General features: G+C 38.2%; 2 protein-coding genes and 3 pseudogenes across 4 annotated transcripts; all 5 read right to left on the reverse strand.

Annotated features, from left to right (window-relative positions):
• Positions 1-886: 886 nt before the first annotated feature.
• Positions 887-2,664, reverse strand: LOC123206979 (annotated as a pseudogene).
• Positions 2,665-13,802: 11,138 nt separating this feature from the next.
• LOC123206976 lies at positions 13,803-15,613 on the reverse strand (annotated as a pseudogene).
• Positions 15,614-17,346: 1,733 nt separating this feature from the next.
• LOC123206983 lies at positions 17,347-19,070 on the reverse strand (annotated as a pseudogene).
• A 1,195-nt stretch (positions 19,071-20,265) lies between these two features.
• LOC123206981 (AAA-ATPase At3g28580-like) lies at positions 20,266-22,281 on the reverse strand. Of its 2 annotated transcripts, none has more exons than XM_044624284.1 (2): positions 21,458-22,281; positions 20,266-21,309 (listed from the first exon to the last, which is right to left on the reverse strand). In XM_044624284.1, the coding sequence occupies exons 1-2, from the start codon at positions 22,215-22,217 to the stop codon at positions 20,510-20,512; spliced, it is 1,560 nt and encodes a 519-aa protein (XP_044480219.1). In that variant the 5' UTR covers positions 22,218-22,281; the 3' UTR covers positions 20,266-20,509. The 2 variants fall into 2 exon arrangements, with proteins under 2 accessions (XP_044480219.1, XP_044480218.1); XM_044624283.1 differs by having other exon boundaries at positions 20,266-21,355; positions 21,510-22,276.
• A 415-nt stretch (positions 22,282-22,696) lies between these two features.
• LOC123206987 (thaumatin-like protein) lies at positions 22,697-23,838 on the reverse strand. Of its 2 annotated transcripts, none has more exons than XM_044624289.1 (2): positions 23,746-23,838; positions 22,697-23,627 (listed from the first exon to the last, which is right to left on the reverse strand). In XM_044624289.1, exons 1-2 carry the CDS (start codon positions 23,798-23,800, stop codon positions 22,903-22,905), a joined length of 780 nt encoding a protein of 259 aa, XP_044480224.1. In that variant the 5' UTR covers positions 23,801-23,838; the 3' UTR covers positions 22,697-22,902. The 2 variants fall into 2 exon arrangements, with proteins under 2 accessions (XP_044480224.1, XP_044480223.1); XM_044624288.1 differs by having other exon boundaries at positions 22,697-23,645; positions 23,746-23,823.
• Positions 23,839-24,640: the final 802 nt, after the last annotated feature.

The following is a 24,640-nucleotide window of genomic DNA, read 5'->3' on the forward strand; positions in this document are numbered from 1 at the left end:
CGAAGCTGTTGCCTGATGCTTGTGCCCGTTCTCACAATCTCCAGATTCCAGCCACAACAGTCAACCCACCGAGAAGACAGAAGACAGTTTCAAGATTATAGAAATTGTAAACTGATAATATTTTACACTGTAAATGTAATGAACTGAAGTTGTATTCACTAATTTCTAGAAATAAGGATAACATTGTTCATGCAAAAGCACTGTAGCTTGCTATATTTACACTAAAATGGTAATAAAACAAAAGAGAGCTACAATTGAAAAATAACTAAACTCCAGTTTCCCTGCCAGCATTTGAGAGGCTGTTACTCTCCCCAGAATCCGATACTTCCAATATGTTTTCGCCTTTTTCCTCCTTTCCCTTGCTTCTTATGCTTCCTTTTCCCCTGCAGCAAATCTTCCAGTCTTCAGCACTGGGGGCCTCTGTAGTTCCCATGATTTGTCTCCGGCAGGCTGCATGCTCCCCCGGCTGTTCATTAATGGCTGCATTCTCCTCAATTGTTTGCTGTTGTACACTTGTCGCTTCCAGGATGCTAACACTTGTCTCCCCTGCTAATTTCCCTGCTCTTCGTCTTCTATTGTTCTTCCTTACACACACGTTGGCCCTAACACCTTATCAGGTTGGTTGGATCAATCTTAACATAAATTGCAGCCCAGTATGCATATACAATCAGCAGAAAGTCCACAACATAAAAATAACCTAAAAGCTGAACACTAAGAAAGAAATCATTGTAGTATACTTCATCACTTAATCTCATTGTGAATCTGTTAACTTCCCCTTTTCCATCCTGTCAGTAATTTGCAACTAGAAACTATCACATGCATAGATAGATTTAAGATAAAGTCAGAATGAATACAGTATAATCAAACCCTCAACATTTTATTGACTTATAGACAAACAACATCATGATTTACTCACAATACAAACTCAAACCAATATTGCCTTGCTGCTAATCAGCTCTGGCATATTGACAACGAACAATCACTGCTAATCATCATAATTTCACCCAAATTATATACAAATAAAATCTAATAGCTACCTAGCTGCTAATCAGCTGGAGCTAGCATTCAGTAGCAACAATCACTATGCAACTCAGGTGCTTATTCTGCGAGATATACAATACATTTACATCATTTTTCATTGCCACACTATGCACAGAATTTACAAGATCATATCCCAGTCTTCACAAGTTTCAAAACCATTGTTGCTTGAAATATGGGTAGCAGTAAAGATTATATCTCCCCTACTTTATTTTCCTTGATGATGATACCATTCCATTTCACAGACTTAGCTGGAGTTTCATCAAGCTCCCCAATCTCCTTAGCAGAGTCAGCAAACTTGTCCTGCTTCTCTTTCTCTGTCTTTGAGCGTGTTTCTTCCTCAGACTTCTTTATGGCTTCCTCCTTCACTGCCTTAAGAGCTTCAATCAGATTCTTCAAACAAGTCTCTGCATCATCGTCATCAGACTTTGACATCAAATTCCCAGCAACATCAGCTGGAGTCATATTGATTTCAGACAACAGACTACTAACTTCTGCAAACACCTCATGTGAGTCAATATCTAAGTTATTTTTAGCCAATACCTTAAATGCTTCAAAACCACAATAGGACATTTCAATATAGTTGTCCATCCTTCCTCTCCTGATAAGTGCTGGATGAAGCTTGTCCACATAACTAGTTTTGAACACAATGATTCTTTCCGCCCCACAATCTGACCAGAGGCCATCAATGAAATTCAAAAGCCCTGATAAAGTAACCTTACTTTCTGTGCTTTCTTTCTCTTCTTTCAACACTTCTTCAAAAGGAATCAATTCCTCTTCATCAGCAGCTTTCTTCTTTCTCTTCTCGCACTGACCAGTAAGACTAATAGAGCGATCAATGTCCTCTATAACTATGACGAATTTATTTGTTGTCTCAATCAAAAGATTTTTCAACTCTGAGTTGGTCATAAAGAAGATACCCTCTCTTCCAAGGCTTTCCGATTTTTGCATAGTACTCTTTCCCCTCACTGTACTTCTTGAGGTCTTTCTTGATCTCTTCCTTCTTCTTTCTTTCCATTGCCAATGAATCGAAAGTTGCAGGATGATCAAAAGGTACATGGCTCCACTTGTACTCTTGCAATTATATAGCTTTTCGCAGGCGTTTCTTCAGTGAAACAGCCTTTCCTTCATCAAACACATGCTTAACATAAGACCCTGTGATGAGTTCTCAATGTCTTTTATGGAATTTAAGCATGTAATACCTCTTTACATCCAATCCAACCATGCATAATGAGAAACTGATTGCATTGCGAGAGGGCTATTATGATTCAGTACCCACCGAACTTTGACCCCTTTAAACTCATCTTGTACCTCTTGTTTTACCTCCATGCGAAGAATTAAAGACTGGCTATCTTCCATAACATCAGCGTCAAATCTTGTAGCATGCAATGAGGCAGTTGCACTGAGATAGTTTTGTATGACAGAGAAGGCTTCACTAGGCTTCAGATTTATACCAGAGTATTCATAAAACTTAATTTCAATGTAAGGATTCAGAAAGCCAAACAATTTGTCACGATATCTTTCAACATAAGGCAAAAGGGGTGAAGGGAAGTAGTTCCCAAAAGAAGCTGGTGCAATATTTGCACCAGCTATAACTGAGCTTAGAGCAACCCACAACTCACCCATTGACAAAATTTTGCTATGGCCTAATGCTCTTTCAGAACCTGCACGTCTCCTGTTATATGGAGCCTTGTTGATCTGTATAAGTAGGGAAAAGTCGCCGCTATAGCCATTTCTTTTAGTGTAAGTGACCTTTCAAAGTGAAATTAAAGAAGTATTAGGTGGAAAGAACAACAAAGAAACCACAAAGACTAGATTTATGGAGATTCTTTTTCCTATTTGCTGGCTCTTTTTTGCTGTCCATTCATCCTGTCCTTCATTGAAGAGTGTAAATGTTGGTTAAGTTAGGAAAGGTTGCCACCATTACCCTTTTTTTTTAGGTGATCTTTCAATGTGAAATCAAATGAGGAATAGGTGGAAAGAACAAAATAGAAACCAAAAGACTAAATTTATGGTGATTCATTTTCCTAGATTCTGGATTTTCCTTTTGCTGTTCATTCACCCTGTCACTCCTCTGAGCTAGTCTTGGTTCATCTCACGGTTTTACCCTTAAAATGTTGGCAAACTAGAATATTGAAGTTGTAGTTCATTTACTGTTTTTGGTTAAGCATTTTGTATTTGATTAAGTCACTTTAGTTGGAGTAAGTAAATATGTGTGGCTTACCTTAAACTAAGGAACTTTTGCATATAAAGTATGGTCATTGGTATGGCTTCTTTGTACTTGTCTTCTTGTATAAGTATCCTTAATTAATGAAGAAAAAACACTTCCGAAAATTTTATCTTTCTTCAACTCTCTTTCTTTCACCTTTAAGCTAAAAACTTGCTCCCCTGTTTCCTGAATCTTGCTGTAACGTTGCTGCCTAGTTTTCTGGAAATTTGCTGAAATCTTGCATATTCAAAATTCAGTAAGTTATGTTTTCAGTCTGCTTTAAATTGAACATGGTATCAGAGCTTTGAGATCTGAAAGGGTGTATAAACTTGACCAAAAAATTAATAAATCAGTCTTAAAAAACCATTTACTCAGTTATTACTCCATGGCATTCTTGTCTTCTTCTATGTCACCACCAATATACAATGGTGAGAACTATCACATATGGGCAGTAAAAATGAAGGCATTCTTGAGGGGTTTAGGATTGTGGCAGTATGTCGAGGAGGAGAAACAACCTTCTTCTTTGGGGCCAAATCCAACTTTGAACCAAATTAGAATGCATGAAGAAGAGATGACCAAGAGTCCTAGAACCTTGTCTATGATCCATCAAGCAGTAACTGATGCTGTTTTCACAAAAATTGTCTCATGTGAAACAGCCAAAGAAGCTTGGGACAAGTTGAAGGAAGACTCTTTAGGAAATGAGAGGTCAAGACAAATGAATGTCTTGAACCTAAGGAGAGAGTTTGAAGTGCTGAAGATGAAGAAGCTGAAACAGTTAAAGAATATGCAGACCGAGTGCTCAAAGTGGTGAATCAAATTAGGCTAATGGGAGAGACCCTTTCTGATCAAAGGGTTGTGGAAAAAATACTTATCACTGCTCCAGAGAGATATGAAGCTAAGATCTCTTCACTGAAAGACTCCAAAGACTTCTTTGAACTCACCTTATCTGAGGTGTTGAATGCCTTGAAAGCTCAAGACCAAAGAAGGGCATTAAGGCAGGAAGATTCAACTGAGCAAGCCTTGAGTATGAGAGTTCAAGATAAAAGCTGGAGTGATTATGGTAGCAAGAAACAATCTTTTGGCAGAAGAGATGAAAAAAAAGATAAGAACAAGTCACAAATTGACAAGAAAGGAAAACTTACTTTGTGTCCTTACTATAAAAGAAAATGTCATTCTCCTAACAATTGCTGGTTTAGGCCAAATGTAAGATGCAGGCTGTGTAATCAGCAAGGACACATTGATAAAGTGTGTAGAAACAAGCCATCAAGCCAAGGTTAGAATACTCAGCAAGCTCAAATTGCTGAAAATCAAGAAGTCTCAAATGAAAGTTTGTTTGTGGCTTCATGTCATGTTTTACAGAAAAATCAAGTACCTACAGCCTGGTTGATTGACAGTGGCTGTTCAAGCCATATGACACATGATGATTCACTTTTCACCAATCTTGACTCTGCTTTCTGCTCCAAAGTCAGAATAGGAAATGGAGATTTGCTGGAGGTCAAAGGCAAAGGATCAGTCCTAGTCAAGACACCAAAAGGTACCAAACTCATACATGATGTACTTTATGTTCCAAACATAAGTCACAATTTGCTGAGTGTTGGTCAAATGATGCAAAATGGATATTCTCTCAACTTTGAGAATCATACATGCTTTATTTTTTATAAGAATGGTCTTGAGGTCATGTCAGTGGGTATGAAAGACAATAATTTTGCTATCAAATGGCAATTTTCAGAAGCTAATTCAGCAAACACAGTTGTTGATGAATCAAAATTGTGGCATAGTAGACTAGGACACTTCAATTTTTCTGCTTTGAAAAGTATGCATGATGATGAACTAGTTCTGAATTTACCTACCATAATTGACCCCAAAAGTTGTGTGAAGTATGTCAATTTAAGAAGCAAGCTAGGCTGCCTTTTACAAAAAGTAATTGGAGAGCAAATGAAAAACTTCAGCTGCTGCATTTTGATTTGTGTGGTCCTATGGATACCTTATTGTGATACCCTTAGGCGAATCCCACATCGACAAAGCACGGGAGAGATGTTGGGTCTGTGTGTGCTCTGTCTATGGATCCCACATTGGTTAGTGGTGGGAGAATTGGGTTGGTTAAATAGCTTGTGAGCTCCTTAACTGTTAAGATGCGTTTTGGGTTGCAAAGCCCAAAAGCAAACTCATGATGGACTGTGTGTCCAAAGTGGACAATATCTTGACAGTGGGTCGGGTTATTGGACCAGGGATGTTACAAATGGTATCAGAGCAGCTCCGCGTGTCCTCTTGAACGATGGTGGGGCAAACCTCAGCGAGGACGCTGAGTCCCGTAGGGGGGGTGTATGTGATACCCTTAGGCGAATCCCACATTGACAAAGCACGGGAGAGATGCTGAGTCTGTGTGTGCTCTGTCTATGGATCCCACATTGGTTAGTGGTGGGAGAATTGAATTGGTTAAATAGTCTGTGAGCTCCTTAAACTGTTAAGACGCGTTTTGGGTTGTAAAGCCCAAAAGCAAACTCATGATGGACTGTGTGTCCAAAGTGGACAATATCTTGACAGTGGGCCGGGTTATTGGACCAGGGATGTTACAAATGGTATCAGAGCAGCTTCGCGTGTCCTCTTGAACGATGGTGGGGCAAACCTCAGCGAGGACGCTGAGTCCCGTAAGGGGGGGTGTATATGATACCCTTAGGCGAATCCCACATTGACAAAGCACGGGAGAGATGTTAAGTCTGTGTGTGCTCTGTCTATGGATCCCACATTGGTTAGTGGTGGGAGAATTGAATTGGTTAAATAGTTTGTGAGCTCCTTAAACTGTTAAGACGCGTTTTGGGTTGCAAAGCCCAGAAGCAAACCCATGATGGACTGTGTGTCCAAAGTGGACAATATCTTAACAGTGGGCCGGGTTATTGGACCTGGGGTGTTATAAATGGTATCAGAGCAACTCCACGTGTCCTCTTGAATGATGGTGGGGCAAACCTTAGTGAGGACGCTGAGTTCCGTAAGGGGGGTGTGTGTGATACCCCTAGGTGAATCCCACATCGACAAAGCACGGGAGAGATGCTGAGTCTGTATCCCACATTGGTTAGTGATGGCAGAATTTGGTTGGTTAAATAGCCTGTGAGCTCCTTAACTGTTAAGACGCATTTTGGGTTGCAAAACCCAGAAGCAAACCCATGATGGACTGTGTGTCCAAAGTGGACAATATCTTGACAGTGAGCCGGGTTATTAGACCAGGGATGTTACAATTGGTATCAGAGCAACTCTGCGTGTCCTCTTAAATGATGGTGGGGCAAACCTCAGCGATGACGCTAAGTCCCGTAAGGGGGGGTGTATGTGATACCCTTAGGCAAATCCCACATCGACAAAACACGGGAGAGATGCTAGGTCTGTATCTCACATTGGTTAGTGGTGGGAGAATTTGGTTGGTTAAATAGCCTGTGAGCTCTTTAACTGTTAAGACGCGTTTTGGGTTGCAAAGCCCAAAAGCAAACCCATGATGGACTGTGTGTCCAAAGTGGACAATATCTTGACAGTGGGCCGAGTTATTGGACCAGGGATGTTACAATTGGTATCAAAGCAACTTCGCGTGTCCTCTTGAATAATGGTGGGGCAAACCTCAGCGAGGACGCTGAGTCCCGTAAGGGGGGGTGTATGTGATACCCCTAAGCGAATCCTACATCGACAAAACACGGAAGAGATGCTGGGTCTGTATCCCACATTGGTTAGTGGTAGGAGAATTTGGTTGGTTAAATAGCCTGTGAGCTCCTTAACTGTTAAGACGCGTTTTGGGTTACAAAGCCCAGAAGCAAACCCATGATGGACTGTGTGTCCAAAGTGGACAATATCTTGACAGTGGGTTGGGTTATTGGACCAGGGATGTTACAAATGGTATCAGAGTAGCTCCGCGTGTCTTCTTGAACGATGGTGGGGCAAACCTCAGCGAGGACGCTGAGTCCCATAAGAGGGGGTGCATGTGATACCCTTAGGCGAATCCCACATCGACAAAGCACGGGAGAGATGTTGGGTCTGTATCTCACATTGGTTAGTGGTGGGAGAATTTGGTTGGTTAAATAGCCTGTGAGCTCCTTAACTGTTAAGACGCGTTTTAGGTTGCAAAGCCCAGAAGCAAACCCATATGGACTGTGTGTCTAAAGTGGACAATATCTTGACAGTGGGTCGGGTTATTGGACCAGGGATGTTACAAATGGTATCAGAGCAGCTCCGCGTGTCTTCTTGAACGATGGTGGGGCAAACCTCAGTGAGGACGCTGAGTCCCGTAAGGGGGGGTGTATGTGATACCCTTAGGCGAATCTCACATCGACAAAGCACGGGAGAGATGCTGAGTCTGTGTGTGCTCTGTCTATGGATCTCACATTGGTTAGTGGTGGGAGAATTGAATTGGTTAAATAGCCTGTGAGCTCCTTAACTGTTAAGACGCGTTTTGGGTTGCAAAGCCCAGAAGCAAACCCATGATGGACTGTGTGTCCAAAGTGGACAATATCTTAACAGTAGGTCGGGTTATTGGACCTAGGGTGTTACACTTATCATTGAATGAAAGCAAATACATGCTAATCTTCATTGATGACCTAACTAGATATTGTTGGGGTTACTTTCTCAAGCTAAAAAGTGAAGTCCTAGACACTTTCAAAAGATTCAAATTAGAAATGGAAAAACAATCAGCAACAAAAATTAAAATTTTGAGAACTGACAATGGAGGTGAGTACACCTCTCATGCATTTGCTGATTATTGTAAAAATGAAGGAATTATCCATCAACTTACCACTCCTTATACCCCTCAACAAAATGGGGTTAGTGAAAGGAAGAATAGATCAATAATGGAAATGGCAAGATGCTTGTTATTTGAAAAAAGGTTGCCAAAAAGGTTTTGGGCAGAAGCTGCCAATACTGCCATATACCTACTGAATATGCTGCCTTCCAAAGCATTAGATAATGCTACTCCTTTTGAAAAATGGCATGGAAGAAAAGCATCAGTGGATCATCTAAAAACCTTTGGTTGTATCTGCTATGTCCTTGTTCCACAAGAGAAAAGATCAAAGCTGGATTCCAAGGCTGACATTGGTATTTTTATTGGCTATAATTCAGTCTCAAAAGGGTACAGAATATTCCTTCCTCAAACTTCAAGTGTTGTGGTTAGTAGAAATGTTAAATTTGATGAGGCAAAGTCTTGGAACTGGGAAAATAATTTAGATGACCATTCTCAGCCCATAACTTCTTCAGAATCAATTTCCAAGGCTGAAAGTTTATTGCATGAAAGCAACAATGATGAGATAGTTCCTGCTTCAAGAATGAGGTCACTTGATGACATTTATAGAAGGTGTAATTTAGCTCTGAAAGAACCAGAGAACTTTGAAGAAGCATCCTCAAATAATGAATGGTTAAATGCCATGAAAGAGGAATTGAATATGATCACAAAAAATGGAACCTGGAGCTTAATGGAAAAACCTGTAGGCCACAAACCAATAGGAGTTAAATGGATTTTCAGAACAAACCTGAAACCTGATGGTTCAGTCAACAAACTCAAGGCCAGATTGGTGGTTAAAGGGTATATGCAGCAACCTGGGACTGATTTCTCTGAAACCTTTGCTCCTGTAGCAAGGTATGACACAATTAGGCTTTTAATAGCCTTATCTGCTAAAGCTGGCTGGAAGATACATCATTTTGATTTCAAATTAGCCTTCTTGAATGGAATTCTGGATGAGAAAATTTATGTTCATCAACCTGAAGGCTTTGTAATTCCAGGAAAAGAAGAATGTGTTTATAGGTTACACAAGGCTCTTTATAGGCTTAAGCAAGCTCCTAAGGCTTGGTATAGTAGAATACATAGTCACTTACAAAGCCTAGGATTTGTATGCAATCAAAGTGAACCTACCTTGTACATCAAGAGACAAAATGATGAAGTTAAACTCATCGTATCCTTGTATGTTGATGACTTATTGGTGACAGGAGGAGATGTTGCTCAATTGTTGGAATTTAAACTCAGCATAGAAAAGGAATTTGAGATGTCTGATCTTGGCCTGATGAAGTACTTTCTTGGCCTGGAAATTCTCCAACTTCCTGATGGAATTTTCATTTTGCAAGAAAGATATGCCAAAGACTTATTAAGCAGGTTCCATATGACAAATTGCAAGTCAACTTCCACTCCACTTGCTGTCAATATAAAGCCTATGAAAAATGATGAAGCTAAAAAAGTAGATGCCACTCAATATAAAAGATTAGTGGGATGTTTGCTTTACTTGTGCTCTAGCAGACCTGATTTAATGTTTGTCACCTCTTTACTTTCCAGATTTATGCAAGAACCAAGCATCTTCCACTGGTCAATTGCCAAAAGAATTTTAAGGTATGTCAAAGGCACCTATGACTATGGCTTGTGGTTCTCTTGTCAACAAAAGGATGAGCTGATAGGGTTCTCAGATAGTGACTGGGCAGGATGCCAAGATGACTATAAAAGTACCTCTGGATATTGCTTCTGCTTTGGAGGAGCTATGTTTTACTGGAATTCAAGAAAACAGGAGGTTGTTGCTCAATCCACAGCTGAATCAGAGTATATAGCTGTTGCTAATGCTGCAAACCAAGCTGTTTGGTTGAAGAAACTGCTCACAGATTTGGACTGCCATTTCTCCAAGAGTGTTACTATTTATGTTGACAATAAATTAGCCATCTCAATAGCTAAGAATCCCATTCAACATGGAAGAACCAAGCATATAAGTGTAAAGTTTCATGCAATCCAGGAGGCTGAAAAGTCAGGAGAAATAACTTTAAAGCACTGCAACTCCACTGATCAAGTTGCTGATATTCTAACCAAGCCTCTTGCTAAATCTCAATTTGAAAAATTGAGACACTTGCTTGGTGTAACAACTTCAATTTCTAAAGAGGAGTGTTAGCAAACTAGAATATTGAAGTTGTAGTTCATTTACTGTTTTTGGTTAAGCATTTTGTATTTGATTAAGTCACTTTAGTTGGAGTAAGTAAATATGTGTGGCTTACCTTAAACTAAGGAACTTTTGCATATAAAGTATGGTCATTGGTATGGCTTTTTTGTATTTGTCTTCTTGTATAAGTATCCTTAATTAATGAAGAAAAAACACTTCCGAAAATTTTATCTTTCTTCAGCTCTCTTTCTTTCATCTTTAAGTTAAAAACTTGCTCCCCTGTTTTTTGAATCTTGCTGTAACCTTGCTGCCCAGTTTTCTGGAAATTTGCTGAAATCTTGCATATTCAAAATTCAGTAAGGTATGTTTTCAGTCTGCTTTAAATTGAACATAAAACACGTCTCGTGCATAATCAGCAGTTTGACCCAAGGGTTCGACTCTTATTCAATGTGGGATTTTTCACATCTAACAATAAATATATACTTTTGGCCTATCTCATCAGTTTGATTGGATCGGTCTTAACGTAAATTCTAGCCTGGTACGCATAATCTGCAGAAAAACCACAACCGAAAATTGCTTTTAATGCTTATAGCTAATGTTTACAGTACCTCAGAAATCATTGTTGCTTGATTGTTGATGGCATTCAAGATCAATAAGCCCCCCTGTAGCCCTGCTTATAGATGAAACCATTTTTTTATCTGCTAATTATATGGAAACTTCACTGTAGAACGCTGCGGGTGTTATCTTTCAAGCATAATAACAAAAAGTCCTGTACATTAAATAAATGTAAGACTTTAGTTGTCCATCAAGAAGAGAATCTGTAAATTACGATTCATCACATCTCTAATAAAATAAGAATGAAAAGCAATAGCTCAAATCAAGTGCAGCTATCATCCTCTGCAAACAACTTATGTAAAACCCCGAAGAAAAACAAACGGTAATAGACAAATACTAAACACAGGAAAACAAGTATTTACATGAAAAATCCAATATGAGTAAAATTTCATTATGAATGAAAAAGATTACAAGGTGAAGAAACTTGTATTTTGTGGGTACACTCTATTCTTTACACACGCTCTAATACAACTTTCATTTACAAACTATAACTGACTGATAATTGACAGAGTATACATTTTTGTCTCATTTCCATTAATAGGTTGCTCTGGCCTACAGATATATTTGAAAGTTAACCTTTTGAATTCACACTTCATAAATTCGGATAAGCCCCTACAAAATTCAAATAAACACTGTACAAGATACTACAAAGACTAGTCTTTTCTTTTGTTGTCCATTCAACCTGTCACTAACTCAAGTCTACAAATATATTTCAGCCTGCCGTGTTTGAATAATATCCCATTCTTATGCAAGTGGCACTATTTATATTCAACAGACCAAGTAAAACTAAGTTGATCATGCGTGAAGAGGACAATCCAGAAGTTAATTACTCATAAAATTTCTTCTTGAGTTCATCTCGAAACCACAAGCACTTTTTTAAAAGGTGCTTGCTTTTCAATAAAACCTATTGAATATTCAAAGTTTCTGAGAGCAAAGATCCTGTCGCTGTTGGATATCTGGCAGAAAGGGAATCAGCACCATTGTATTTGTTTATTTGTTTTGTTGGGTTTCATAGAAGAGAATTGAAACTAAAATTCTTATGCAACTGTTTCATGCTAAGCACTATCCATATTTCTTGGGAAATTCTTGTCCACTAAACCAAGAAAAAGGACCTGAACAAGAAAATTTAACATTTTTTATTCAATAGTCTGATCCATTATTAAGATATTATTAATTTTGGATATACAAATATTAACGGTTTTGATTTTTGATTTTTTAACTCAAAATGTCTCTTGACATATTAAAAGCTCCAAGCTATTTGATCAATTATCTCCTCTCTTATCCTCTGTCCAACAACTAAATAACAGGAATCTATTGCTCAAAGCTATCATCAGTTTAGTTACTTGCTTTCAGAGATAAGCAATAGTGGTATATAATTGGGATTTTTCATATTGGCGCATGTACCATGATATCATAGCACTGCATTAACGGTCCTTAGTTTATTAATTAAGAGATGATAATTTATATTGTGTCAACAACTTCATTGATCTTCCCATAAGAAGAGAATCTATATGATTTGAAATGGTCACTTCTCTAATAGGATACCAATCAAATCTTATAGTTCAGCTCCAGCTAGCATTCACTACATAGAACAGAAAAAACCAGAAAGACCAGATTCATGGGCATTCTTTTTCCTTTGTTTTTCTGTCTTTACTTTTGTTGTGCATTCATCCTGTCACTAGCTCAAGTATGTAAATATGTTTTCAGCCTGCCATCTTGGAATAATATCTTATTCTAATGCAAGTTGCACTTTTTATAATCCAAGGACCAAGAAAAAATAATGTTTGATCATGTATGAAATAGGGAATCAAAGGTAAATCACACATAAAAATTTCTTCTTCAATTTTCATCTTGAAATCGAATAGGTTTGTGACAGGTGTTTGCATTTCAACCCTTAAAAATCAGCTATTAAATACAGAAATTTGCCTAGAGCATTTAACCTGACATTGTTGGATAGCTAGCTGACACAATATCAGAATCATGCATCTTTGCCCCTCATTATTTATTTGAGTTCTGTTGGGTTCCCTAGAAGAGAATTGGAGCTAAAATCTTATATTAAGTGTTTCATACTAAGCAGTATCCACTTCTTGGCAAATTCTTCTTTGCCACGAACAACAAAAAGGACCATGAGCAAGAAAACAACTATACTATAGGAATCTGCTGCTTAAAGGCTTGTATCAATTAGTTACTTTCTTCTGAATTAATGTCATAGATTCAAAGACACTGATAGAATCCCTTTGGTTTGATTTATTTGGACTACCTCATTAGTTTTGTTGCGTCAATCTTAACAGAAATGGTAGCCTGAAGGTCTGTTTAACCAGCAGAAAATCCACAACTGAAGAAGCTTGCTTAAACGAGCATAGCTAATGCTTACACTACTTCTGAAATCCTTCATCACTTGAATTCACGAAAGCATTTAAGATCAATATTCCCCCTGTGGCCTTGTTATAGTCTGTTGTGGTTTGGTAACCCAGTTTGGAAGCTCACAGGCCTTGGGGTGTCCATCATTCAAGAGGACAGAGGACACACAGAGTGGCTAATTAACCAATCATCTCTTATCATCATCAAGCAATGTGGATGTGCATACATACCCAGAATCTTTCTCGTGTCAATATAGGAATTTCTTATATGTGTTACAAAAACCATTCTTTTTCTATGGATTATCTAAGCCCTTCATTGTGTCAAAATATTTACAGGAAGTCCTGCACATAAATGCAAAGACTACAGAAGGGGATGAATTTTTTTATACAATAAAAAAAAGCCAGAACGGATGATTTTCCAAGAATGATTAAAGAAAGGGAGTATGAAAACTCCAGAAAAGTTTCCAATAGCATCCTTATAATGGCGATTTTGGCTCAAGTTACTCCTAATTGTTGACTGACTGTCCCAAGCTATTTTGCTTCTTGTTGAGTTTGATTATAATATTCATCAGATGTCCTGGAAATTGGATCTGATTGGTGGCATGCACTATACTATCATAGCACTGATGTAAGGGTCCTTTTGCAGTTAAATTATGAGTAAAATCCTTGTTATCGGTTGTATTGATTTTCCTGTTCTGTTGGTGACTCGAATCCAAGGCGTCAAAATTTATTCCTAAACCATAGATTATGAATCCAATACATAGTGATTGCATCAGTATGCTGCTAATCAGCTGCAGCTATCATTCACTACAAACAATCACTATGCACAGTTGCTTATTCTGCAAGACATAAAATACATTTACACAAATAAAGATAGCCACACCATGCACCAAATTTACAAGATTATATACAAGACTTCTGCTTATTCTGCAAGAAGTTGTGAAACCAATGCTGATTGAATTCTGAGTAGTATTCAATATCTATTGTCCCCTGATTTATCTTCCTCCTTGATAAAACCATTCTCTGTCGCAGACTTAGCTGAAATCTCAGCCCCGTTCACATTCTCATCAGTAGAATCATTACACTTTTCCTCCTCTTTCTCTGCCTTCAAGTGCACTTCTTCCTCAGCGTTCTTTACGGCTTCCTCCTTTGCCTCCTTAAGAGCTTTAATCAGATTCTTTAAACAAGTCTCAGCATCATCCTCATCAGACTTTGGCATCAAATGCTCTGCAACATCTGCAGGAATCATATTTGTTTCTGCCAACTGATTGCCAACTTCTGCAAACAGCTCATGTGAGTCAATATCTAAATAATTCTTGGCAAGCACCTTGAAGGCTTCATATCCACAATAGGACATCTCAATATGTTTGTCCATCCTTCCTCTCCGGATAAGTGCTGGATCAAGCTTTTCCACAAAATTAGTAGTGAACACAATGATTCTTTCTCCCCGCAAGCTGACCAGAGGCCATCAATGAAATTTAAAAGCCCTGATAAAGTAACCTTACTTTCTTTGCTTTCAACTTCTTTTCAATGGTAAGACTCTCCTCTTCATCTGCTACTTTCTTCTTTTTCTTCTCACGCTGACCAGTAAGATCAAGCGAACAATCAATGTCCTCTATAACTAAGATAGATTTATTTGTTGTCTCAATCAAAAGACTTCTCAGCTCTGAGTTATCTTTGACTGTGGTAAGTTCAAGATCATAGACATCACAGTCCAAAAAATTGGCCATGGCAGCAATCATGGTTGATTTTCCAGTTCCTGGAGGTCCATAAAGGAGATACCCTCGCTTCCAGGCTTTCCCAATTTTCGCGTAGTACTCTTTGGCTTCACTGAACCTCTTGAGGTCCTTCTTGATCTCTTCCTTCTTCTTTGTCTCCATTGCCAATGAATCAAATGTTGCTGGATTCTCAAAAGGTACATGGCTCCACTTTATTTCTCTCCCACCACTCGAACTCTTGCAATTACTATATAGCTTTCGCTGGCGGTTCTTCAGTGCAACAGCCTTTCCTCCCTCAAACACATGCTTAACATAAGACCCTGTGATGAGTTCTCGATGACTTTTATGGAATTTGAGCTTGTAATACCTCTTATCATCCGGACCTCCAAAAATAGAAATTGACTGTGTTGTGGGGGGACTCTTATGAATCAATACCCACCGAACTTTGACCCCGTTAAACTCATCTGATACCTCCTCTCCTTCGTGCATGCTAAGGATTGCAGATTTGCTATCCTCCAAAACATTAGCCTTAAATCTTTTAGCCTGCAAAGAGGCGTTAGCACTGAGATAGTTTTGGATGGCAGAGAAGACTTCATTTGGCTTTAGATATTTACCAGTGTATTCATCAAACGTAATTTCAATGTAAGGACTCAAAAAGCGAAAAAAATTGCGAATAATTCTTTCAAAATAGAGCCAAAAGTGAGAAGGAAAGAAAGTTCTAAACATGGCTGACGCAACAGTTGCACTAGCTACAATTGAGGTTAAAGTAACCCAGAACTCTCCCATTGACACCGTTTTGCTCTAGTTTGTTGCTCTTTCAGAATTTGCATGCTTACTATTATATAGTCTTGTTGGTTGCTGGCGAAGTCAAAAAAAGACGTCGCCATCTCCTGGTTCTTTCTAAGTCGGCTTCCAACGTGAAATTAAACAAGTATTAGGTGGAATGAAAAGGACAACGGAAGCTAACACAAACAGTAGGTTCATATTCTTTTTCCTCTGTTTTAACTATCATTTCTTTTGGTCCACTTATCTTGTCGCTACTCAGGTGGCCAATTATCTCATTAGCCTGCCAGCTTTGACCACTATCTTGTACAGTGGTAACCCAAATCCTCTTATATGTTATACGAATTCAAGAAACGCGGATTCAAAATATGAATTTTTAAGGAGACCTGTGGCAATAATGGAGGGAATAGGCCGATAAGTTCCAATAGCAGTGTTATAAGAAATGATTTTGGCTCAAGTTTTGTTGCCACTATTATGGAACTTGAATCCATCAATTTCATAGACAGATATAGGATAAATTGATGGTGAATACAGGAGACAGTCAGTCAAATGTTTTCCATTTGTCCGTTAAGGTTGCTTCCCCATATGTGCGGGGTTTATGGATAATCAGGAAACATATTGGGGGTTTTAGAGAAATCCCTTCAAAGTTTTCCAAACAATGGGGGTTAAGCCAAAAAAGCTTTGTCTCTTTCTCTCTGATGCTTATTGAAGCCAGTGATTACTCCATTTTCGGCTCTCTCAATCTCGATCATTCCGAGGGGGCTGTGATGGTTGATTGTGAAACTAACTCAAATGATCAAACGGTTGAAAATATTTGCTCATCATGGCATGGCGGCTTCTGGGTATGCTTGAAATGTGGTTTTTTGTTGCTGCCATGGTGGTAAAGTTTCAACCTTTGTCTGATAAAAGGCGAATCTGAGCCTCCTTTGTGGTTTAATTATATTTTTTTTTTCTGGCGTCTAAATCAAATAATTCCCCTCTGGACTGACGTTTCTGAGATTGACTCAAAGTCTTTCTCTTTCTCTCTCTTCTTCGGAACTTCAATGTAATGAGGCTGTGATGAAGGTTTCGGGCTTTGAGTATGACTCGTTGAGACCCGTTTCTTGGCGAGGCAAACCGGATACAGCTCCATGTTGCAGCCATTAAACTTCTCAAGGTTTCACTTTCAAAGCTGAATCTGAGCCTTACATATCTACTCTCCCTGGCTTATTTTGGTTTATTTTGGTTTTATGTGTTTCACTGGTTTGTAAATTGAAATTCGAGCATGTTGGTGCCAAAAAGGGACGAAATTTCTCAATTTTCTTAGTCAATATCCAATCTTTCAAAACTTGAGCAGATTCAAGAGGGTTTTCTTTGTATTCATCACTAGTTGAGCAACAATGGCATTTTGGTTTAAGCCGAGGCACTTGCCTATGTTAAATGTGTTTGCTGGACATTTCCTAGTTAATCAACATGTAGATTCAGTCAAAAGATATGAATTTGGATACTTTTTGACTTCTAGGATCCTTGAAGCTTCACAACTAGAGCTTAGATTGAATCTATAGCTAAGTTCCAATGAGTGAATTTCATGTTAGGATTTTAATTTGGTAATTGGGCTCTAGATTAATTTGTTTATTCATTTGATAATATTATTTATCTCAGTAGCAATCGGCAACATTTCAATGGGACAATCCTTGGGAGGTTGCATACAAATCAAACTTTGAATGCCAACATTTCTACAGCAGAACTTGTGCACACAGTCAATATGTTCTAAATATTTTCCTGGATAGAATGCAAGTTAAATGAAATAGCTAGCTGCTAATCAACTCCAGCCTTCACTTTAATAACAACTAAATGCAACATGTTGCTTATTCTAAACAAAAGAAAAGAAAAAAACCATACATTGAGAACAACTCAGATTCAAATTTTCATGATCATAGCCCTGACATTCCTTTTGCTTGAATTCTCAGTAGCATTCAATATCAGTTCTTCATTCTTTGATTTCCTTATCTGGCTAACCATTCTCTTTCACTGAATTAGCTGAATTTTCATGGCCTTTCTTGTTCTCTTCAGTAAAATCATCACAATTCTGCTTTTCCTCCTCCTTCTCGTTCTCTTCTTTTTCTGCCTTTTGCCGAGCTTCTTCCTCAGCCTTCTTTATAGCTTCCTCCTTTGCCACCTTAAGAGCTTCTATCAAATTCTTCAAACATGTCTCTGCGTCATCCTCATCAGACTTTGGCATCAAATTCTCGGCAACATCAGCTGGAGTCATATTGGTTTCTGCCAATTGATTGCCACCTTCTGCAAATAACTCACGTGAATCAATATCTAAATAATTCTTGGCTAGCACCATGAAAGCCCCAAAGCCACAATAGTACATTTCTATGTGCTTGTCCATTCTTCCTCTCCTGATAAGTGCTGGATCAAGCTTGTCCACATAATTTGTTGTGAACACAATGATTCTTTCTCCCCCACAAGCTGACCAAAGGCCATCAATGAATTCAGAAGCCCAGATAGAGTGACCTTGCTTGCTTTGTTTTCACCTTCTTCTTTCATCTTCTCTTCAATGGGATTTTTCTCTTCTTCCTCATCTTTCTTCTTTTCCTTCTCCCGCTGACTGGTTAGATCAAGCGAGCAATCAATGTCCTTTATAACATGATCGAGTTGTTTGTTGTCTCAATCAAAAGACTCCTCAACTGTAGGTTGTCCTTGACTGTGGTAAGTTCAAGATCATACACATCATAGTTCAAAAAATTCGCCATTGCAGCAATCATGGTCAATTTACCAGTTCCTGGAGGGCCATAAAGGAGATACCCTCTCTTCCAAGCCTTCCCAATCTTCTTGTAGTACTCTTTTCCTCTGTGAACTTCATGAGGTCTTTCTTGATATCTTCCCTGTTTTTTGTCTCCGTTGCTAAAGTATCAAATGTGGCAGGATGCTCAAAATGTACATGGCTCCACTTTCTTTGTTTCCAGCCATACCAACGCTTGCTAGGATCTATACTGAATAGCTTGCGCTGCCGGTCCTTCACAGCAATGGCTTTACCTCCATCAAGCACATGCTTAACATAAGATCCTGTGATGATTTCTCTGTGACTTCTGTGGAATGTGAGCTTGTAAAACCTCATCTCATCAACCAATACCCACCAAACCTTGACCCCATCAAACTCATCTATCACCTCCTCTTTATCCCCCATGCTAAGAACTAAAGATTGGCCGTCTTTCCCAACATCAGCCTTGAACCGAATAGCGTGCAACGAGGTTTTGGTACTGAGATAATTCGGAATGGCAGAGAAGGCTTCACTACGCTTCATACGATTACTGGAGAATTCATCAAACCGAATTTCTATGTAAGGATGAAAGAACCGAACCAACTCGTAACCATAGTTTTCAACATAGCGCCAAAGTTGATAAGGGAAGAATTGCTTGAAAATTGCTAGTGCAAACATAACTGGGCCTAGAGTGGCCCATAACTCTCCCATACTCACCATTTTGCTCAACTCTCTTTTTATTTCTAGTATAATTATTTTCTCCTTCAGACTCCCAAGATGGAAAGGATTATATGGAGTCCTGTGACTTGCGGATCAAGTCATAAGCCACCCACCATTGGCCCTTCTAAGCTTCCATTGTGGAAACACCTTAAATGATTGGGTCACTTCTTGTTAAATAAAATATATATTTTATATCTCATTCGATTTGACTATGATTCGATTTGATTCAATACAATTCTAATTCAGTATGATTCTGATTTAATTTGATTCTAATTCGATATAAATTTGATTTGTTATATATTAATTTTACCATTTTTAAGAATTAGAGTCTATTTTAGATTTTATTATAACAATATATATGGTATGATATTTCTTTAGTAATATTAATTGAGTTGCCAACTAAGTTCACAATCCTACACTTCCAAGGTCCTGGTTTTTTATTTGCATTTATGTCTTATTTGTAACTTGCCTCATTTATCTTTCCAACAAGTTAACTAGAGTCAACAGGTTCAGTCTATCATTATGTGGACAATACTAGAGAAAGAGCGCATGGAAACTTCGAAGAGAAATTTCCAATAGCATCATTTCCTCACAACGTAGACAAATTAAAAACATGCCAAGCTTTCTCTTTTGACTCTAGTATTTCCACAAAGAATACACAGGCTTGACCGGACACCAAATTGTGCCTACTTTGGCGGTTTCTAATATGTTGATGCTTGGAAACCCGAAGTAAAACAATCAATAAAATATACTGATACTCAATCTAGGAATACAAGTATTTATGTAAAAAATTTAATACGAGAAAACCCACTGGCAAACAATAACATTAATGTGAAATACAATCTTGAAGGACAATGGCATTTTGGTTTAAGCCAAAGGCCGAAGGCACTTGCCTATGTTGAATGGGTTTGCTGGACATTTACTAGTGAATCAAAATGTAGATTCAGTTTAAGATATAAATATGAATACGTTTTTACTTACAGGAGAGTTAAAAGTTCCTTGCAAATTTACTTTTTAGCTGAATCCTTGAAGTTTCATGACTAAGGGTGGATCCTTTTGAGCCCAAAATGATTTCATGGTTCGGCTTAAATGAGTTGATTTTAAATTGAAGTTCCAGTTTGTAGCTCAGCTCGAAGAGCTATTGTCCCAATATCCTTGGGGCGGTTGCTAACAAATCAAACTTTGAATGCCAACATTCCTACAACAGAACTTTGTGCACTATATTCCTGAATAGATTTCAAGTTAAATGAAATGGCTAACTGCCAATCTGCTCCAGCCTGCACTTCTAATAATAACTGCAATGCAACAGTTTCTTATTCTACAACAAAAAAAATACAAAAAGAGCTACTCAGCTTCAAATTTTCATGATCATAGCATTATCTTCATCATCCCTGACATTCCTGTTGCTTGAATTCTCGGTAGCATTCAAGATCAGCTCTTCATTGTTTAACTTCCTTATCTGGGGAACCATTCTTTTTCACTGAATTAGCTGAACTTTCATTGCCTTTCTTGTTCTCTTCAGTAAAATCAGCACACTTCTTCTTGCCCTCCTCCTCCTCTTCTTTCTCTGCCTTTAGTCGAGCTTCTTCCTCAGCCTTCTTTATAGCTTCCTCCTTGGCCACCTTGAGGGCTTCAATCAAATTCTTCAAACATGTCTCTGTGTCATCGTCATCAGACTTTGGCATCAAGTTCTCGGCAACATCAGCTGGAGTCATATTGGTTTCTGCCAACTGACTGCCAACTTCTGCAAATAACTCATGTGAGACAATATCTAAATAATTCTTGGCTAACACTTTAAATGCCTCAAAGCCACAATAAGACATTTCTATGTGCTTGTCCATTCTGCCTCTCCTGATAAGTGCTGGATCAAGCTTGTCTAAATAATTTGTAGTGAACACAATAAGTCTTTCTCCCCCACAAGCTGACCAAAGGCCATCAATGAAATTCAGAAGCCCAGATAAAGTGACCTTGCTTGCTTTGTTTTCACCTTCTTCTTTCATCTTCTTTTCAACGGGATTTTTCTCTTCTTTATCCTCATCTTTCTCCTTTTTCTTCTCCCACTGACCAGTTAGATCAAGCAAGCAATCAATGTCCTCTATAACAATGATCGACTTATTTGTTGTCTCAATCAAAAGACTCCTCAACTGTGAGTTGTCCTTGACTGTGGTAAGTTCAAGATCATACACATCATAGTTCAAAAAATTTGCCATTGCAGCAATCATGGTTGATTTACCAGTTCCTGGAGGGCCATAAAGAAGATACCCTCGCTTCCAAGCTTTCCCAATCTTCTTATAGTACTCTTTCCCCTCTCTGAACTGTGGTAAGTTCAAGATCATACAGATCATAGTTCAAAAAATTTGCCATTGCAGCAATCATGGTTGATTTACCAGTTCCTGGAGGGCCATAAAGAAGATACCCTCGCTTCCAAGCTTTCCCAATCTTCTTATAGTACTCTTTCCCCTCTCTGAACTTCAAAAGGTCTTTCTTGATTTCTTCCTTCTTTGTTGTCTCCATTGCTAACGTATCAAGTGTGGCAGGATGCTCAAATTGTACATGGCTCCACTTTCTTTGTCTCCAGCCATGCCAACTCTCGCTAGAATTGTTGCTGAATAGCTTGCGCTGCCGGTCCTTCACAGCAATGGCCTTTCCTTCATCAAGCACATGCTTAACATAAGCTGTGATGATTTCTCTGTGACTCTCATGGAATGTGAGCTTGTAAAACCTCTTCTCATCCGCAGCTGGATAGAAAGAAAATTGTTGTGTTCTGGGGGCGGTCTTAACCAAGACCCACCAAACCTTGACCCCTTCAAACTCATCTGTCACCTCCTCTTTATCCTCCATGCTAAGAATTAGAGATTGGCTGTCTTTCACAAAATCAGCCTTGAACCGAGTAGCAAGCAACGAGGCTTTGGTACTGAGATAATTCTGAATGGCAGAGAAGGCTTCACTACGCTTCATGCGGTCACCGGAGAATTCATCAAACCGAATCTCAATATAAGGATAAAAGAATCGAACCAACTTGAAACTATATTTTTCAACATAGCCCCAAAGTTGATGAGGGAAGTGTTGCCTGAAAATAGCTGATGCAAACATAACACTTGCTATAACAGAGCCTAGAGTGGCCCATAACTCTCCCATAGTCAACATTTTGCTCTGTTTCTTTTTCTTTCTAATATAATTTTTTCTCTTCTTTAGACTCTCAAGATGGAAAGGCTTATATAGAGTCCTGTGAATTGCTGATCAAGTCATTAAGCCACCCACCATTGGCCCTCATGAGCTTCTGAGGGGCCTGCATTGTGGAAATACCTAATCTTCGGACGTCTGAGTCAGTTCCAGGTTCATCGTCCTTTATATGTATTTGTGTCTTATGTGAGACTTGTCTCATTCATCCTGCAACAAGTTAACTGGAGTCTATATATTGGAAATTTCAAAGCCAAGTTTCCAATAGTATTATTTTCTAACAACGTGAAAGAAATTAAAAACATGTGCAGCTTTCTCTTTTGACTCCATTATTTCCACAAATAATAGACAGCTTTGAATGGACTAAATTTTGCGAAATCCGGGGTTTCTAATACGTTGATGTCAGGAAACCCAAAGTAAAAAGACAAAAATACACAAACACTCAATACAGGAACACAAATGTTTACATGAAAAATTTAATACAAGAAAAACCACCGGCCAACGTTAACATTGATGTGAAATACAATCTTGAATCTAAATGAACCAACTAATACATTTTTTCATGTAAGTTTTAAGCATCAAACATCACCAAACAATTGGAACTCAATTCAGAAAACGACCATAATTGAACAAATGATACATAAAAAGTGATCTATATCGAAGATATATTGGCATCAATTTTGCCCCAACTAGAAGGGCAAAATGTTACCACATATTCTTTGGAAGCACAATTTATCAATGGTGGTGGCATGTCAAATGCATAACTATAATAAGCAGGACAAGCATCCTTGAAAATCTTCGAGTATAAGTTAGGCTTGCACTTTTCTGGGGTTCCATATTCATTCCTGCAACAAAATGAGTCAAGATTGAATGCCAAACAAGCACTTTTGCAAGCCACCACTTGCCCATTTTTGTTCACAACTTGGAGCTCTTGTGGGCAGCCAGTGTTGAGATTCTTCTTGCAGCCAGAAATTGTACAATTTCGTGATACTTGCCTTGGTGCCACCATTACAGGGAGGTTATAGCCGTCAACTAAACTCACGTCATAGTAATTTGGCTGGCCTTTATAGGCTTGTAGTGAAATCTCAACTAATGTGGCTGGTGGTCTGCCTATTAGGCCATTGCATTGAAGTCTTCCATCACAGTCACCAGTTTCACAGGCAGACTTCCAATTAGATGCAAAATTGCAGCCCGTTCTGCCCCAAATTCGACCGCTCCATGACCATGGGGCTTCAATAATTCGAGTTTCACCAGAGGGGAGGTAGAAACCACCATCTTCAATAACCGGCTGGCCATTGTTAGGGGCAGTTGCAGGCCATACTGGAAAGGGGCATTTGTTATGCACATAAAATGTGACAGTGTGAGCTAGTGCTTGCCCTGAAAAATATATCATAACTTAAGAAGTTTATGTTAAATATGAAATTTAAAAAAAAAAAAAAAAAGGCATTTAGAAAAAGTAATAAGCATTAAGAAAACCTCATGAGATGACTTTTACCAGAAAACATAAAAAGCCAAAGCTGGAAGAAGTAAAAAGCAGTAGACAGCTTCATTGTATATTATGAGTGCAACTGGGTGAAAGAGTGAAGGCATAGAAAGGATTTATATGGTTGAAATATATAGCATGTGGTTGCTTCTTCTTTGATTACACTTCAAGATTTGATGCGAGCAAGTCTTTGGAGAAAAGAAACTGAATATTATATATACAAACTTCATGTACAAGCTATTAAGTAATAGTAGTAACGGTTTAAACAAACTAATTTATTGTTATTATGTGATAAAGTAATTTTGAATTAATAAAAAAATAAATTAATTAGATTATCTAATCTATGATGTCACATTAGTTTATTTATATAATTAGTATTCATTGTTTTATATTATATTGTTCATTAATCACAAAGTCAGTTCAATTTGGGTTTAGAATTTTTTTTCAAATTGAAAATTTAATTTGATTAAAAAAAGTTAAACTAGTTTAATTAACTGATTTTGAACATCTATACTTATATGTAGAGTTGAATAAAAGTTGAGTTGAACTCGAATATGAGTTAACTCAAGCTCGACTTAAATTTATAATGACTAACTGGAGCTCATTTAAACTAGCTAGAGGTATTATCAAAAAATTACTAATAAAATAAATAGTATCATTAACAAGATTAATAGTGTCAACAAGGGAATAAATAGTATTATAGATAAGTTGAACAATGTTGTCAGAGGGAAATTCAAACCTAGATACAGAGCTAAAGCTCTAACTAAAAATCAACACAAATCAAACCAAACACAGAGGTAAGTCTAGCTAACTTGGTTTGGACTCAATCCTGCTTGTGTATATAAAAGACTCAACCCAACAAATGTTTAAGGATGGTATAATGGGAATTGCCTTTTGTAGAGGGAAA

This window comes from Mangifera indica, unplaced genomic scaffold (assembly GCF_011075055.1).
Source record: "Mangifera indica cultivar Alphonso unplaced genomic scaffold, CATAS_Mindica_2.1 Un_0055, whole genome shotgun sequence".
Lineage (NCBI taxonomy): Eukaryota > Viridiplantae > Streptophyta > Magnoliopsida > Sapindales > Anacardiaceae > Mangifera > Mangifera indica.